The 14,830-nt window shown below is 42.7% G+C and overlaps 1 protein-coding gene across 3 annotated transcripts in view; it reads left to right on the forward strand.

Moving 5' to 3' along the window:
• The window catches only part of BICDL1 (BICD family like cargo adaptor 1), a gene marked incomplete at its 5' end in the record, with an annotated part of 85,735 nt that overhangs the window by 45,616 nt on the left and 25,289 nt on the right, over positions 1 to 14,830 (forward strand). For all 3 annotated transcript variants that reach the window (XR_014775480.1, XM_084762185.1, XM_084762186.1), the window contains one exon: positions 13,801 to 13,917. Coding sequence is in view for 2 of the 3 variants with exons in the window: in XM_084762185.1 (XP_084618311.1) it covers positions 13,801 to 13,917 (117 nt within the window). The remainder of the gene's footprint in view (positions 1 to 13,800; positions 13,918 to 14,830) is intronic.

Genomic DNA, 14,830 nt, shown 5'->3' on the forward strand with positions numbered 1-14,830 from the left:
TGGGGCTACTCTACTCTGTATTGACTGAGAGATGAAGAGCCAGCCCAGACTGCCTGCAGCGTTGTGGTTGTAAGTCCTTCTGCCCCCCAGTCTCTTCGCTGCATTGCCTTGGGCTCTGTAATATCTGCCCTTATTAGACTTGTCTGCTCGTATAAAGGTGGTGATTAAAGCAAGGCAGCCTCTAACATTAATTTACTTTTTTGGCACCTTATGAGATACTCCTTTAGCCTCTCATCAGGCCGAGTTAACAAATTTTCTGAGGTTACACAATACAGTAACTGTTAAAGAAGAAAAGTCATACTCTCTTTAGATACTGAGTTTGGAAGACATTATCTTCAGGAGAATCCAGCCACAATGTATCTCTCTCTGCAGGGAAAGCATAGTAAGTGCCTTCGCCTTAGAGTTAAATAAAGGCCAGACTGTTGGTTTAACATAGAGGATTGTGTTGTTTATTATGTAAGTCCCTAGAACATTTGAAAATCTTTTCTCTCAAACCTTTTTAAAACATGTATAAATGTTTGACGTGTGTGTGTGTGTGTGTGTGTGTGTGTGTGTGTGTGTGTGTACCACATATATGCCTGGTGCTCATGGAGGTCAGAAAAGGGTATCAGATCTCCTGGAAATGGAGATAAACACAGTCATAAGCCACAATGTGGGTGCTGGGCACCAAACATCAGCCCTCTGCAAGAGCCATGAGTGCTCTAAACCACTGATCCGCTCCCTAGCCCTTTCTCTCTAAATTTCAAACAAATTTTAAACTAGCAACAGAGGTCTGACCCCGACTGATGGTCTTCTTTCCTAATGACTGCTTGTACTGTGGTGGCTGCTGCTCTCTGATGCCGAGGGTCGTGTTAGGGATGGAGACTCAAAGGATGGTCATAACAAAATGGCTCCTGTGTGCTCATTCTAAAGTTAGCGCAAATCATATAAAGTAGACCAGTCTTCTCGCTCTAGAGGGTGCACACACTCTGAATGTCAGAGTGGCTTTTACACATGCTGCTTCTAAACAGGACCACAGTGGCGTCAGTTTCATCAGGCCTTCTCTGTTGAGTTCACAGGCTTGTGGCATTAGACTTAATTCTGGAGCATGAGTTCTTAGCAGCCCTGAAAATCATCTAGAACATTGCTACTTGTCTTTGGATATCATCCCCTAAGTGGAAGGGACCTGAAATGGGAGCAAGAGTTTCCTAGCCCAGCCTTCACACATTCACATTATTTCCTGGTGGGTCTGTTTGCTAGTTTTTTTTTAAAACTATGCGTCACTTGCAAATTAGTGGCTTAAACCAGACCCTCTCAAGTTTTCAGCTTATTAAAAGTACTTGCGTTCCTTAAATGAAATACCAATATTCTGTTTCAGGTTTTTACTTAATAATAGCAGCTGTTAGATACGACATGCATAACCTGTGCCAAATATCTTTTGATTTTGGGGGGTTTGTTTGTTTGTTTGTTTGTTTGTTTGTTTGAGACAGAGTTTCTCTGTGCAGCCTTGGCTGTCCTGGACTCACTTTGTAGACCAGGCTGGCCTCAAACTCACAGAGATCCGCCTGCCTCTGCCTCCCGAGTGCTGGGATTAAAGGTGTGGGCCACCACGTTAGGCTCGGATTTGTTTCTTAGTGCTGTCTTCCCTACAGATTAATGAACCACCTTTCTGAGGAACCGGATAGTTAAGAGGTGCTCTCAGATACAAGCAGCTATGTATTTCATTGTTCCTTAGGCTAACTGCCATACTTTGGCTTAGGTAGTTAAGTGGTTCTCTCAGATACATGCAGCTGTGTATTTTGTTGTTCTTTAGGCTAAGTGCCATACTTTGGCTTAGATGTGTGCTCATCCCACATGCTAGTTGGTACAGATGGTATTCTGTGGTCTACATTGGCTGTCTCTCTAGTGTTCTCTACCACATCAATGCTCAAGGACAAAAGTTGGGTCTTATGCCTTATCATTCACAGTTAGGTGAAATTGTGTGTGTTTTCAGAGTTGAAATTTTTTAAAGTAAACTGTGTTGCTCAACAAGTCTCTCTGGTGTTGGTTGTTCCATCTTGTAATCAGCTTCATTGTCACTACAACTCTTCATCTTCATCTCTTGATGCTGCCAATAGTTTTTAAAAATAATTTCCCCTAAATTGATGTCCTTACATGAGTTTACCTACTTTAAAAGTACAAATGTTTCATTTATCCTTGTTAATAAAATGGTACCACTCGCATCCAAAAGAAAACCGCATTACTCAGACATCTTACAGGAAAGTGAATATGTGCACCCTAAAGTGTGGTATAGACTTATGAGAACACTCAGATATTACAAAATGTATTCAGTGGGCTTTTTCTTCATCAGTAATTGTGCACAGCTGAGTAACACACTGTGGTATTTATGTGTGTGTATAGGGGGCCGGAGAGATGGCGCAGCAGTTAAGAATATGTGAAGCTCCTATAGGGAACCAGAATTTAGTTCCTGGTTCTGTGCCAGACAGCACATGATCACCCGAACTGCAACTGTAGGGGATCTGACACCCTCTTCTGGCCTCCATGGGTACCTGCATACATGTGCATGTCATACTACAGACGCTCACACACAAAAACAAGTCTTCATAAAAAATAAATACATGTGATGTGTGAAAGGAGCAGAGTAATTGGTTTATCTGTCTTGACATAAATTGTTTCTTTATCTGGAATGTCCAAAAGCTGCTCTGTTAACTTTAATGGAATATTGATACGTATTGTCAGTAGTGGTTATCTTACAATGGTAACAGGACCTTGAGTTACTCTCCTAACTAGCGTCATCCCGTATCCATTAACCATGCTGTCTGTCTCTTTCTCCCTACACTCTTGCTAAACCCTGGTCATCCCTGCCCTGCTCTACTTCTTTGAGACCAACATTTTAGCTGCCACATAAAGTCATAGTGTCTCTGTACCTGACATGATTCACTTAAATGTATTCTAGTGCTCACTACATCACTACAGATGACAATTGTATTATCTTCTACTGAGTGCTATGTTGTATATACATATTAATTTTGTCTTTAGTTGTTTCGAGTTGCTGGGAATCAAATCTAGACAAGATTGGATACATTCACAGTGGTACAGCTTTAAAATGAGAAATCTAGGACCTACATTTTCATTCATTATCAGCTCAGGTGGACTCCGTCTCTTAGCTGTTGTGCACAGTGCTGCGGTGATCTCACAAGTGCGGATAGTCCCTGATGCTGATTGTTTTCAACATGTGCCCAGCTGTAAGACTGTCAGTGTGGTCCTTCTGTGGGGGACTGCAGTACTGTTTTCATAATGGTTGCTTTACATTCCCTCCAACAATATGTGAATGTTCCCTTTCTGTATATATTTGTTAGCATGTTATTTTTGCCTTTTGTTTTGCTTTTTTGAGATAGCACCTTGGGCCGAAGAGATGGCTCAGCTGTTAAAGGCTAGGCTCACAACCAAAAATATAAGATAGCACCTCACTCTGTAAGCTCTGGCTGGCCTGGAACTTGATATGTAGAGACCAGGATGACTTCAAATTCTGGATCCTCCCAAATGCTGGTATTAACAGGTGTGCACCACACTTAGCTAACCTTTTGTCCTTTTGAAAAATGTAAAAAATTTAAGTTAAAATATATTACATCATTTTATTCTTCCCCTTCCCTCCAGTTCCTCCCATGTCTCCTTGCCTTACTTGTCTGAAACTCACCGCTTCTTTTTCTGTCACTGTTACATACAGCGCTGAGTACGAGCGTCCTGTGGCAGCATTCCTTAGTTGCCTTTAGTTCTTTGTCTGCCTGGCATGTGTGCTGGTGTTGTCTGTGTAACAGTCTGCATCTGCTCCTCAGAAGTGTCCCTGAGTCTCAGGGGTAGTGGTTGTACTGTAGTATATCCACTGCAGCAGTCTGTCTGTTGGAAGGATACAGTTTTGTTTTGTTTTATGAGAGGTGAGAGCTATATCACACAAGTATTTAGAACGCTGTTGGGAGTGACAGTTCCCCTCTAAGAACCACCCCCTCACTAGCCTGGGTGGTTGGCTAGGTAGGCTTCCAGGTTCAGGCATGGTTTCCATTGTTGAGAGGACCTAAAGTTCAATTAGATAGTTCCTGGGTCTGCTGAGGTATGTGTGGCTGTGGTGTTTGGACGAGGATGGTCCCGTAGACCCATGTTTGAATACGTGGTCTCGGTTGATAGACATAAGAGGTGTGGTCTTGTTGGAGGAAGTGTGTCACTTGTGGGCAGGCTTTGAGGTTTCAAAAGAGTCACACCTTTCCCACTGTGCTCTCTACTGTTTTTGAGATGTGAGCTCTCAGTTGCTGTTGCAGCCATCAGCCATGTGCTGCTGAGCCTTTACTCAGGAAGGAGCTGCCTGGATTCTCTTCCAGCAGTTTTCAGTGTTTCAGGTTTCAAGTCGAGGTTTCACTTGGATCCATTAAGAGTTATTTCTTATTTAAGGTGATGAGCATGGGTCTAATGTCATTCTTAGGCATGTGCATAGTTTTCCTAGCACCGTGTGTTGAAGATGCTCTTTTCTCTAGTATATGTTTTGGGCATGTTTGTCAACTATCAGATACTTCTATGCATCTATGTGTATTCATGTTTAGGGCTTCTGTTTTGTTCCTTTGGTGTACAGTCTGGGTTTTGTGACAGTGCTACACTGCTTATTACCATGGCTCTGTAATATGTCTTTAAAATCTTAATGCTAATTCCTCTAGCATTATGATTTTTGCTTAGGATTTCTTTAGCTCTCCAGGATCTTGTGTGGCTCCAGATGATTTTTAGGGATTTTTTTCTATTTCTGGGAAGAATGATACAGAGATTTTGAAGGGGTTAGTTTAGGTATGCAATTAGTTTTTGGTAGAATGATCACTGTCACAGTATTCTGCTAATCGGTGAGCATGGGCGGCCTTTCCTGGTGTCTATCTCAGTCTTGAGAGATGTAAAGTTTCCACTGTAGAGTCCCCCACCTTCTTTGTTAGAGTTATGCCTAAATACTTGATTTTCTTCTAGGACGTTGTGAGTGGAGTGTGAGCATGGTCTGTGTCTTAGGGTGCTTGTTGTCAGTGTGTAGAAAAGCTGATGGTTGCCACTTGATCCTGCCATTTTGCTGAAATTGTTGATTATTTCTATCAGCTTTCTGATGGAAAACTTCGGGATCTCTCATCTGCAAACAGGAATACTTTGGTTTCTTCTTTCCCTACTTCTTGTTCTCTGATTTTCTTCCCATGCTTTATCACTCCAGCTAGTGCTTTGAGCACTGTGTTGGACAGGAGTGGGGATAGTGGACAGTCCGCCCTCACTCTGGTTTTAATGAGTTTGCTTCAAGTTTTCTTCCATTTCAGGTAGTGTTGCCCCAGGTGTGTCGTATATTAGCATTTATTATGCTGAGCTATGCTCCTTCCAGTCCTATACTTCCTAGGTCTCTATATGAAGACATGTTGAGTTTTGTTAAAAGCCTTGTCTGCCTCTGTTGGTAATGCGGTATTTTTTTTTTGAAGTCTTTTTTTTTTTTTTTTTTTTAGTTATCACATGTATTGACTTGGATATGTTGAACTATTTCTGCATTTCTGGGTCAAAGCCAATGTGGTCATGGTAGAGAATCCTTTTATAGATGCCTGCAGTGATTGCAAGCATTTTATTGAGGATTTTGTGTATGTTCACCAGGGCTGTTGGTCTGTAGTCCCTCTCTCCCCCTTGTGTCTTTATTTCTTCGGGGTTAGTTCAATACTGGCACCGTAGAAGGAGCTTGGGAGTGTTCCTCCAGTTTCTATGTCTGACTGTTGTAGGAAGGGTCAGCTGCAGATCTTTGAAAGTGTGGTAGGATTCTGCCGTGGATCCGTCTGGACCTGGGCTTGTCTGAGCAGTACTGTTTGACTCTCCTCACTTGTTGGGGCTCTATTTAGATTGCTGCCTTCCTCTTGCTTTAACTTTAATGGTTTGGGTGAATCTAGAAATTAGTTATTCTTTAGATTTTTCTAACTTAATGGAATACATGTTTTTGTTTCTGTTTCTGTGACAGTTTCTCTGTGTGGCCCTGGCAGGCCTTCCTGGAACTCATTCTGTAGACCAGGCTAGTCTCAAACTCAGAGACCCACCTGCCTCTGCCTCCCAAGTATGGGATTAAATGTGTGCACTGCCACCGCCATCACCATGACCCACCCACCCACCCATCCACCCCCGGCTTGTTTGTTTTTGAAACAGGGTCTTTTGTGTATCCCTGACTGGCCTAGAAGTCTTTGTTGGAAACCAGGCTGTCCCCAAACTCTCTACTACTGGGATTAAAGGTGTGTGCTCAGTTTTGGAGTGCATGTTTTAAAAATATTCCCTTATAATCCGAATTTCTTCCTCCAGCACTATAGTTTTTGTTCGGGATTGCTCTGGCTAGCCAGGTCTCCTGTATTCTGACTGGGGGTGGGGCAGTGGAGGCAGGTCCATTTCCTTCTTATCTTGGCCTGTCAGTCTTGTTTACATTCTCAGAGAGCCACCTTTTAGATCCACTGATTCTTTGTATTGTTTTCAGTTTCTAGTTCATTAATTTCTCTCTTATTTTTATTATTTCTTGCTAGTCACTGGATTTTGGGCTGTTTTGTTGCTTTTCCAGATTCTTGAATTGTATCATTAAGTCATTTATTTGTGCTTTTTGTTATTTTTTAATATAGGCACTAAGAGCTACCAATTTTCCTCGTAGGATTGCCTTTAATGTACCCCAGAAGTTTTGTTGTGTCTTTTTTCATTTTCATTTAGTTCCAAGAATATTTCTTTCTTGATTTCTTAAGTAATTAGTTGTTAATCTCCACAGCTTTGTGCACTTAGTAGAGTTTTTTCTGTCTATTTTATATCTTGTTGCATTTTTGTTTCTCTTCATATCCCAGGATGTCCTGGAACTCAGTATATGCAGACCAGGCTATACTTGAACTCACAGACATCTGATGTGTGCCCCACACCCACCCGGCTGGGAGATTGTTTTGTTGTTCTAGAGAAGCTTCCTGGGGTACTGGTCAAGAGTGGTCTCCGGTGTTGAGTGAAATACACTGTGGATACCTGTTAAGTTCATTTATTGTATAATGTCACTTAATTTTGATGTTTCTCTATATTTTTTTGTTCAGATGACCTATCTTTTGGAGAAAGTAGAATATTAAAATCACCAGCAGTTAATGGGTTGGTGTTAATCTGTGTCTTTAATTCCATTAGCATACGTTTTATGAAATTGGACACACAGCGCTTGATTGTAAAGTTGTACTAGTTACTTTTGTGTTGGTATGATAAAACCCCATGGTCAAGGTAACTTATATAAGAAAGAGTTTGATTAAGTGTATGGTTCCAGAGGTTCGAATCCATGATGGCAGAGTGAACACATGGTTGGCAGGAGCAGCTGAGCACTCATCTCTCCAACTGAAGCAGGAGGCAGAAGGCACACTGGGAATAATGTGATTTTTTTTTTGAAGCCTGTCCCAGTGACACACCTCCTCCAAGGGCCACACCTTTTTTTTAAAGGTTTATTTATTTATTATTATATATATGTACACCTACACGTCAGAAGAGAGCATCAGATCATGTTATATATAGATGGTTGGAGCCACCATGTGGCAGCTGGGAATTGAACTCAGGACCTCTAGAAGAACAGTCAGTGTTCTTAACCTCTGAGCCATCTCTCCAGTCCAGGGCCACACCTCTTAATCCTGCTCAAACAGTCCAGATGGAGACCAGACACACAAACGAGCCTATAGAAGCCGTTCTCATCCAGACAGCACAGACAGGGTCTTGGTTAACTGTTAAAAGAGGTCTCTGGTTCTCTTCTGGGTAGTCAGATAGTAAGATAGCCGTGTCTGCTTGTTCCTGATCATGTAATTGCAGCGCTTTCCCCCATTTTCTCACTTTGTGTTAGTGCAGATCTTTAAAGAGGAATTTCTTATAGACACAGAAAGATGGGTTCAGCCATTCAGCCATCTGTCTTTTGATTAGAGAATTGATGCTGTTAATATTTAAATTTTTATTGAAAGATGTTGATTGCAGCCATCTTGCGGGTTTTTCCTGTTTGTGTTTTTAGTTGTACTTTGTGTGTTTTAGGTGTTATAGGTTCATTTTTGTTCTTCCTGTCTTTAGTCTGAAGTGCTGCTTCCAGGACTCCATGTAGTGCTCGTCTGCTGGATCTGAGTTCTCTTAGCCAGACGGGTCATAGCAAGTTGTCTTCCTCCTTTTACTGTGCCTGGTAGTGCTGGGTGCTTGTGGAGCTGGTAGCCTGTTGGAATCTGGAGCTCCAGGCTCTTCCGGCTTTTGATGTTTCCATTTAGAAATCAGCGTGACTCTAATGGTTTTTCCTTTGTATGTGACTTGTAGCTTCCAATACCCTTCTGTTGTTGTTGTTGCTCTGTGTGTTTACTGCTTTAACTCTGGTATGCTGTGTCTTTAATTCCAGTAGTAAGGAGTCTCCTTGCTAGCCTCGCCTGTTTGACTTCTGTGTGCTTCTTGTATCTGTGTGGGCGTGCCTTGTATCTGTGTGGACGTGCCTTTCCAGAGTGGGAGGAAGTTTTCTACCCGAGCTTGTTGAAGATCTGCTCTGTGCCACTGACCTGGGATTCTTCTCGCTCATCTTCTACTTGATCCATACCTGCTGGGTTGTCTTGAGGGTTATTATGGAGCTTTCCATTTCATTTCAGCTTGAGTTCTCTTCAACTCTTCGATATTTCTCTTTACTGAGTTCAAGTTTTTTTTTTTTTGTTTCATTTTTTGTTTTTGTTTTTTGAGGTACAGTCTCTCTGTGTGTAGCACTGGGTGTCCTGGACTCGCTTTGTAGACCCAGCTGGCCTTGAACTCACAGAGATTCCCCTGCCTCTGCCTCCCGAAGTGCTGGGATTAAGGGCGTGTGCCACCACACCTGGCCTGAATTCAGCTTTCAAATCCTGAATTGTCTTTATAATTTCATTCAGCAGTGTATTTGTATTTTCTTAGACATCATTCAGGTATTTCCATTAACCTTCTGTCTCTTTAAACTCTTTGAATTCTTTAATAAAGCTTATGATTATCTTCATTTCTGTGTCCAGGGTTCATCTAGGTAGTTCTCATTAGAAAACATTTCTGTAGGACTAGCGAGTGTGATGGGAGACATGCTGTCCCGGCCATTCACATTGTTATTTTTGTGCTGTGGCCTGGGCATGTGTGCTCCTTCCATTGGTTGTATGTCTGATAGTGCACTGCCTTGGAGCAGGCCAGTGAGGGAGCTGAGCCAGGTAAGGCTGGTGTGTGAGCTGTTAGTTGGACCTGAGCCAGGCAGAGCTGTGGTATGGAGATGGCAGCCGCAGCAGATGGGGGTGGGGAGGAGGGCTTCCCGGGCAGAGCCAGTTCAGGTTAGGCGCTAAGCCTGTGGGTGTGGAGACGCTGGGGGAGGGTACACATGGGATGCTGTTTGACATTTCTAGGCCCTGTCTTGAGAGTTTTGTCAATTGCCGTTTTAAAAAATCAGACTATTTATGCTGAGTTGTTTGAATTCCTTATTAATCTCTTCTCATATTAGTAGTTTTCAGGCATGTCTTCCTGTTCTATACATTGTCTCTCCTTTCTAGATCATTACCTTTGTTGTGTGAATGTTTGCTTTGGTTGATATGATCCCATTTTTTATTTTTTACTTTTATTGCCTGTGCTTTGGAAATTATATTTTTTAGAAATCTTTGCAGACCAAAGACTTTGAGATTTTACATTTAAACCTTTGATCTGTTTGAATTGGCTTTTATATGTGTGGGAGATAAAAATGTAGTTTCTGTGCTCTAAAAACACCTGTCCAGTTTTCTAGCTCCTTTCCTCTCTGGTCCAGTGTGGGCATGTTTTGAAGTCAAGTACTTCGTTGTCTCCCGCTTTGTAAATCTGCCCCTCTAAGATTGCAGCCTCCATAAATCTTTTAGTGTACAAATTTTAGGAGTATCATTTTTTCTATAAAAAAATGCCATTGTATTTTGATAGGAATTACATTGAATCTTTAGATTACTTTGAGTAGTATAAGCATCTTAACAATATTCTTCCAATACACCCACGAACATGGGGGGGGTCTGTGTACATACGTAAGTATCTTACTTAGTTTCTTTTATTTCATTGCTTAACTTTATTCTTCAACATTTTATTTCATTATGTTGTGAGTGGGATTGCTTTAATTTCTTTCTCAAATTTCATTAGTGTTGTATTAAAAACTATTGATTTTTTTATATTGGCTTTGTATCCTATAATTTACTGAATTTAATAGTTCTAAGAGTATTTTGTTGACATTCTTAGTCTGTGTAAAAATCTCTTCTGAGAACAGGAATAAATTGACCTTTCCCTATTTAATGCATTTTGTTTTTTCTTGTTACTCTAGCTAACATATCTAATACTTCAAGAGTGGTGGAAGTGACCATCTTGTCTGGTTCTGATCTCAAAGGACACAAGACAGCTTGTAAAAAGAAAGCATTTACTTTGGGACTCAAAGTTCCAGAGGCTTATAGTTCATGGCAGGGAGCATGGCAGCAGGCAAATGGACAGGCAGGTAGTAGCTAAGAGCTGACATCTGACCCACAAGCACGAGGCAGAGAGATAGGATCTGGGCCTGGTGAGGGCTTTTGAAACTTCAGGCCCTCCACCTCATGACACATCTCCTCCAACAAGTCCATGCCCGCTGATCCTTCCCGAACAGTCCCACAGACTGGGCACCAAACATCCAGATATATGAGCTTGTGGAGGCTGTTCTCACTCAAACACCACAGTCAGGATCTATAAAGTACATGATGTTCTGAGTACCTGGTCTGTTTTGTGTGTGTGTGTGTGTGTGTGTGTGTGTGTGTGTGTGTGTGTTTTGCTTTGTTTTTCAAAAGAGGGTTTCTCTGTGTAACGGGCTGTCCTGGACTCCCTTTGTAGACCAGGCTGGCCTTGAACTCACAGCGATCTGCCTGCCTCTGCCTCCTGAGTCCTGGGATTAAAGGCTTGTGCCACCACCACACCCGGCTTGCTTTGTTTTTTGAGACAGGGTCTTACTGTGTAGCCAGTCTGGCCTCAGACTGAAGCTGATTCTCCCATTTCAGCCTGTTGAGTGCTGGAATCACAAGCATGCATCACCATGCCCAGCTGAATATGTTTATAATGTAAAAAAATAAACGCAGAGATTAAATTTATGGGCATGATAAGGAAAAAAAACACTGACCCTGGCTGTTGACTTTTTTCCATGGCACCTTCTGTTGTCTTGGAGCCAAAGTGGCTCTCTGGAGAACCTGCTGTTACCCAGCTCAGAGGTGCTCACAGCTCACTGTGCAGCTAAGGCATTCACGGTGTTTCCTGATACTGTAATCAGAAAACATTACGTATGGGGTGTGTGTGTGTGTGTGTGTGTGTGTGTGTGTGTGTGTGTGTGTGTTGAAAAGAAAGGGAAGAAGGAGTCCAGTGGAATAGGGGAAGAGGAACCAACCGAAGGCACTAGTAGGGTGTGAATGTGTGTGAAGTACAGTGATAAACATACATGAGATATTAGAAAGAGCCCACTCGTTTATAGTCTTTGTTTTTTTTTAATCTAAACATTTCAAACTCCAAGTTTAATAAATTCACAACAAGCAGTCAAACTGTAGTATGTGAGGGAGTTTTAAGAGGCCCTCTATTCCATTATAAGAAAATTTAAGAGTACTAAATAAAATCCCTTAGCATTTAAAAAAAAAAAAAAAAAGCTTGCTCATGTGAGCAGAGGAAACAGGAAAGGCTACTTCAAACTCTCAGAGGCAGGATGGCAGGCCCAATCTGAGGAAAGCCCAGAATTTGCTTCCTGGTGCTTCACTCGCTGTGTTTTGGGACAGGTTTATATACTTCCTCCTTAGAAAACCCACCCGGATCACTCACTGAGGAAGACAGAGAATACGGCCTTAGTCCTTGATCACTCACTGAGGAGTCAGGGAGCATGGCCTAAGTTCTTTTTGGTTTGGTTTGGTTTGGTTTTTTTTTTTTTTTTTTTTTTTTTGGTTTTTTGAGACAGGGTTTCTCTGTGTAGCCTTGGCAGTCCTGGACTCGCTTTGTAAAGCAGGCTGGCCTCAAACTCACAGAGATCCACCTGCCTCTGCCTCCTGAGTGCTGGGATTAAAGGTGTGCGCCACCACCACCCAGCCATGGCCTTAGTCCTTGATCATTCACTGAGGAGTCAGGGAGCATGGCCTTAGTCCTTGGTCACTCACTGAGGAGTCAGGGAGCATGGCCTTAGTCCTTGCATAGAGTGAGCCCTTGGTAAGTGTTACATTGTGATTTTTAGATAGGAGTGATGGCTACCTGTTTTATAGTAAAATTAAATTTAAATTATAAAGGAAAAGATGTTTGATTTGGATTTATACTGCTTTGTGTCTTGTGATTTATTATTTTAAAAGTAAAACTATAGAGCCATGCAGTATGACACACACTTGTAATCCTAGCACTCAAGAAACTGAGGCAGGAGGATTGTAAGATAGAGGTCAGCCTGGGCCATAAAACCTGGTCCTGGGGCTGGAGAGATGGCTCAGAGGTTAAGAGCGCTGCCTGCTCTTCCAAAGGTCCTGAGTTCAATTCCCAGCAACCACATAGTGGCTCACAACCATCTGTAATGAGATCTGGCGCCCTCTTCTGGTGTACATACAGGCAAAACACTGTGTATATATGATAAATAAACAATTTAAAAAAAAAAAAAAAAAAAAAAAAAACCTGGTCCTGGCTCAAAAAAAATTTTTTAAAAAACAGGAATACATTAAGATTTATATGTGTTTCTCTAGTCCAGTGAGGCAATATGTACTGAATTTGGCTAAACACAGTAACAAAGACAGACAGTTGATTACATACTTCCTGAAAGTGAATAGAGCTGTTAACGATAAACTCTTCACGGAGAGATCTTCACTGAACAACCAGTCAGACCTCGCAACCATATCACCACCCCCACCTTGCTGAAAATAATTCATAATCATTTCAGTGTATCATGATTTCTTCCAGGAAACTATGAGTCCTCCCCAGCTCCAATGGCCTCAGAAAGATCACAGAAGTGCTGTTGTCTGCCTTGTAGCTCTCCCCTCTACAGGGCAGCATGCTGGCTAGACTTCATGTATGACCAAACAGACTGTTTCAGATGACCTTTTGTAAAGTAGAAAATAAGTAGGGTCGGGAAAGAGGACCTCAGCCCCAAGCACTACCTAGAGGATGGAAACGGCAAGAATGTCCTTAAGAGTGAATGTTGAGCTGGGCGTGGGGCGCACGCCTGTAATCCCAGCACTCGGGAGGCAGAGGCAGGAGGACTGCTGTGAGTTTGAGGCCAGCCTGGTCTACAAAGTGAGTCCAGATAGCCAAGGCTACATAGGGAAACCCTGTCTTGAAAACAAAAAGGAATTAATGTTCAAAACTGTAATACATATGACAAAGAACTCTAAATAGCATTCATGTTGAAGAGAAGCAATTAAAAAATAGATACATATTAATAATGTCTTTAATGATAGCTGAGGAAATAGAGGAGGAAATAAAGAAATCCTAAGGTGGCTGGCTGGGTAGCTCATACGTATAATCCTAGTGTTTAAGAGCTGAAGCAACAGGGTTGCTATGAATTCTACCCTGCCTGGGCCACAGAGTGAGACCTGTCTCAAAACAAACAAAACTCTCAGGCGGAAGGTAGTCTAGCCATTTTAGTGTTGCAAAATCCTGAGACTTTGTTAATTTAGTAGATGTTTGCTGAGCTACTGTGTGCAGGTACTTACAACAACTAGCTAGGCATCATTTATGATGAAAAGTCCTGTGAGACAGATGTGCAGAGACACCTGAGAACCACAGCAGACTTCCTGTGCACAGCCCCTTTGATCTACTCTGAAAACATCTTTTCTCTTGTAGGCCTCCGAAGTTGAGAGACAGCTCTCTATGCAGGTCCACGCACTCAGAGAAGACTTCCGGGAGAAAAGCTCATCCACCAGCCAGCACATCATCCGGCTGGAGAGCCTTCAGGCCGAGGTGAGGCTCCTGTGTGGCCACACCTGACGCTGTGCACTGGTCTGTGGATAGAGTCCTCTGAGCTTGGCAGCAAACCCCCTGCTCGCTATGAAAAGTACTGCAGCCTCTAAAGAGAGACATTTCTGTGAGAACCTAAATGTGGGACGCTTGCTCCTTGCTGCTGTGGGTAGCCTGTTGTCCAAAAAAGTAAAGATGTTGAGACTTACAGCTGAGGGACTTCAAACCATGAATGACCTACTTTTTACTGTATAATCTCTACAAGAAGGAGCCTTGCTAGCACCACACAGACACTTTCCCCACCTTCGCTCTCCTTAGGCCTTGTTCAGTACACCACCATGTTTCTTGTGTCATACAAAGTACTCTCATTATTAGCTCACCAAAAAGCCCCGCAGAGCAGAACAGAAACGTCTGTTACTGAAGCGGATAGCAGTGGATGCTGTTGAGAGTTAACCCTGAGACGGCTTTGAATGACACCTGAGACATGGTGGTCCCAGGCCACACGAGAGGCCAGGACGTGGAAGCAAGGCCCCTAGCCCCTTGGCTAGACCAGGGGAAGAAGAGTGTAGCAGTTGGGGAGTAGTGCCGTGAGCAGCATGGGTCCTGCAGACACAGGAAGAGTCACACCAGCAGAAGGGGGGCTCCGCCCAGGGCGGACTCCCACCCAGTCCACTCTGAGGACCCTCATCCCCTTTAGCTAATCAGACTGTGAGAAATAATGTAGAGCCAATCTAAAGGAGGCCCCTCTTCTGTGGTGAAGGAATAGCTACTGTAGTCAGTCCAGAGACGCCTTCCCTGAGTCACCAGTGACCTGAGGATGTTTTTCCTAAAGTCTGTCAATATCTTCTCTTTTCTGCCTCCAACTCCCTTACTTCCTCCCTTCCTTTGGAATTCCTACCGATATTGAGCAGCAGGT

The sequence above is a fragment of the Acomys minous genome, assembly GCF_964271855.1.
Source record: "Acomys minous genome assembly, chromosome: 16".
Taxonomy (NCBI): Eukaryota; Metazoa; Chordata; class Mammalia; order Rodentia; family Muridae; genus Acomys; species Acomys minous.